Here is a 1,913-nt window from a genome sequence, read left to right on the forward strand (position 1 = left end):
ACCTCCCATTGGCTAATCAGCGAGATATGCAAATTAACTGCCAACAAAGATGGCGGTCAATTTGCATACGTAGGCACGAAGCGGCGGAGAGAGACTGAAGGCAGCTCCAGCCAGAACAGCGAAGCTTGAAGGCGACTCCGGCTGGAGCGAAGCGCTGAGTCCTGGGGTGCCGGAAGAAAACCGGTGCCCGGCCAGCCCAGGAAGGGAAGGGATTGCACGAATCTTTTCGTGTTTCGTGCAGCAGGCCCTCTAGTCAGTTTATAATGGTCTTTATTATCCATAAATGAGTGAGATCATGTGGTATTTTTCTTGCATTGACTGGCTTATTTCACTTAGCATAATGCTCTCCAGTTCCATCCATACTGTTGCAAATGGTAAAAATTCCTTCTTTTTCACAGCAGCATAGTATTCCACTGTGTAGATGTACCACAGTTTTTTAATCCACTCATCTGCTGATGGGCACTTAGGCTGATTCCAAATATTAGCTATAGTAAATTGTGCTGCTATGAACATAGGGGTGCATATATCCTTTCTAATTAGTGTTTCTGGTTTCTTGGGATATATTCCTAGAAGTGGGATCACTGGGTCAAATGGGAGTTCCATTTTTAATTTTTTGAGGAAACTCCATACTGTTCTCCACAGTGGCTGCACCAGTCTGCATTCCCACCAGCAGTGCACGAGTATTCGTTTTTCTCTGCATCTTCTCCAGCACTTGTCATTTGTTGATTGTTAAAAAATACTATGAACAACTCTACTCCAACAAACTAGACAACCTGGAGGAAATGGACATATTCCTAGAAAAATACAACCTTCCAAAACTCAATCAGGAAGAATCTAAAAATCTCAATAGGCCAATAACTGTGGAAGAAATTAAAGCAGTCATCAAAAAGCTTCCAGCAAACAAAAGCCTGGGCCAGACGGCTTCACGGGGGAGTTTTACCAAACATTCAAGGAAGAACTAAAACCTATCCTCCTCAGACACTTCCCATTTTCTTATAATTTTTCTGCTTCCCCAACATTATTTTCAACAGTCACTTCTCCATATTATTTTAATTCATTCTTTTACAAAAACCATCACAGGATAGTGCTCTATTTCACCTTCTGGTTTTCTGAATTCCTATCAGAGAATCCTTCAACTTTTCTAATTCTCGTGTTCTTAAAACTATTCATGGTGCCCATCTCTTTTACAGGAACAGGTGATGTGACTGATGTTGGCCTAGGGAAGGGACGGTACTACAGTGTGAATGTGCCCATTCAAGATGGCATACAGGATGAGAAATATTACCACATCTATGAAAGGTATGGCAGTAATGCTGAGCCAGTAACAACTGTATTACATTTCTGTAAGATGAAATGGCCCCAATCTTACAGAATTCTTGTTTTCAAAAAACATTTTGTGGGGGAAAAGGTACTGTATACTTATGTAGCTTTTGTACACTGTTCATTATTCTTAATGGATCAGGTAGCCATCTCCTTTTTGGGAGAGCCGAGTGTTTAGGCCAGAGGCACATTTTTGGTTTGATTTTACTAGCTACCCCATATGACTAAGACCATCCCAAAACCAGAGCTTCTAGGCTGCCTTCGAAGTCCCTTGTCTATTACTTTCTAAGCTAAAACCTGCATGTATGTAATCTCATTAGCCTGGGAAGGTCCTTTTGGGTTTGCTGTTATGTAGATCTGCTTCCATCCACTAGTGCAGTGGTTGGCAAACTGTGGCTCGTGAGCCAACATGCGGCTCTTTGGCCCCTTGAGTGTGGCTCTTCCACAAAATACCACGTGAGGGCGCACATGTACAGTGAGATTGAAACTTCGTGGGCCATGCGCAGAAGTCAGTATTTTATGGAAGAGCTACACTCAAGGGGCCAAAGAGCCGCATGTGGCTCGCGAGCCGCAGTTGCTGACCACTCCACTAG

The 1,913-nt window shown here is 43.1% G+C and overlaps 1 protein-coding gene across 1 annotated transcript in view; it reads left to right on the top strand.

The window, feature by feature from the left end:
- Positions 1-1,913, top strand: part of HDAC8 (histone deacetylase 8) — a 385,856-nt gene that overhangs the window by 137,459 nt on the left and 246,484 nt on the right. Inside the window, exon 6 of the mRNA XM_006082861.3 lies at positions 1,125-1,299. Within this exon, the coding sequence (XP_006082923.1) occupies positions 1,125-1,299 (175 nt within the window). The remainder of the gene's footprint in view (positions 1-1,124; positions 1,300-1,913) is intronic.

The sequence above is a fragment of the Myotis lucifugus genome, unplaced genomic scaffold (genome assembly GCF_000147115.1).
Source record: "Myotis lucifugus unplaced genomic scaffold, Myoluc2.0 scaffold_4, whole genome shotgun sequence".
NCBI classification, from domain to species: domain Eukaryota; kingdom Metazoa; phylum Chordata; class Mammalia; order Chiroptera; family Vespertilionidae; genus Myotis; species Myotis lucifugus.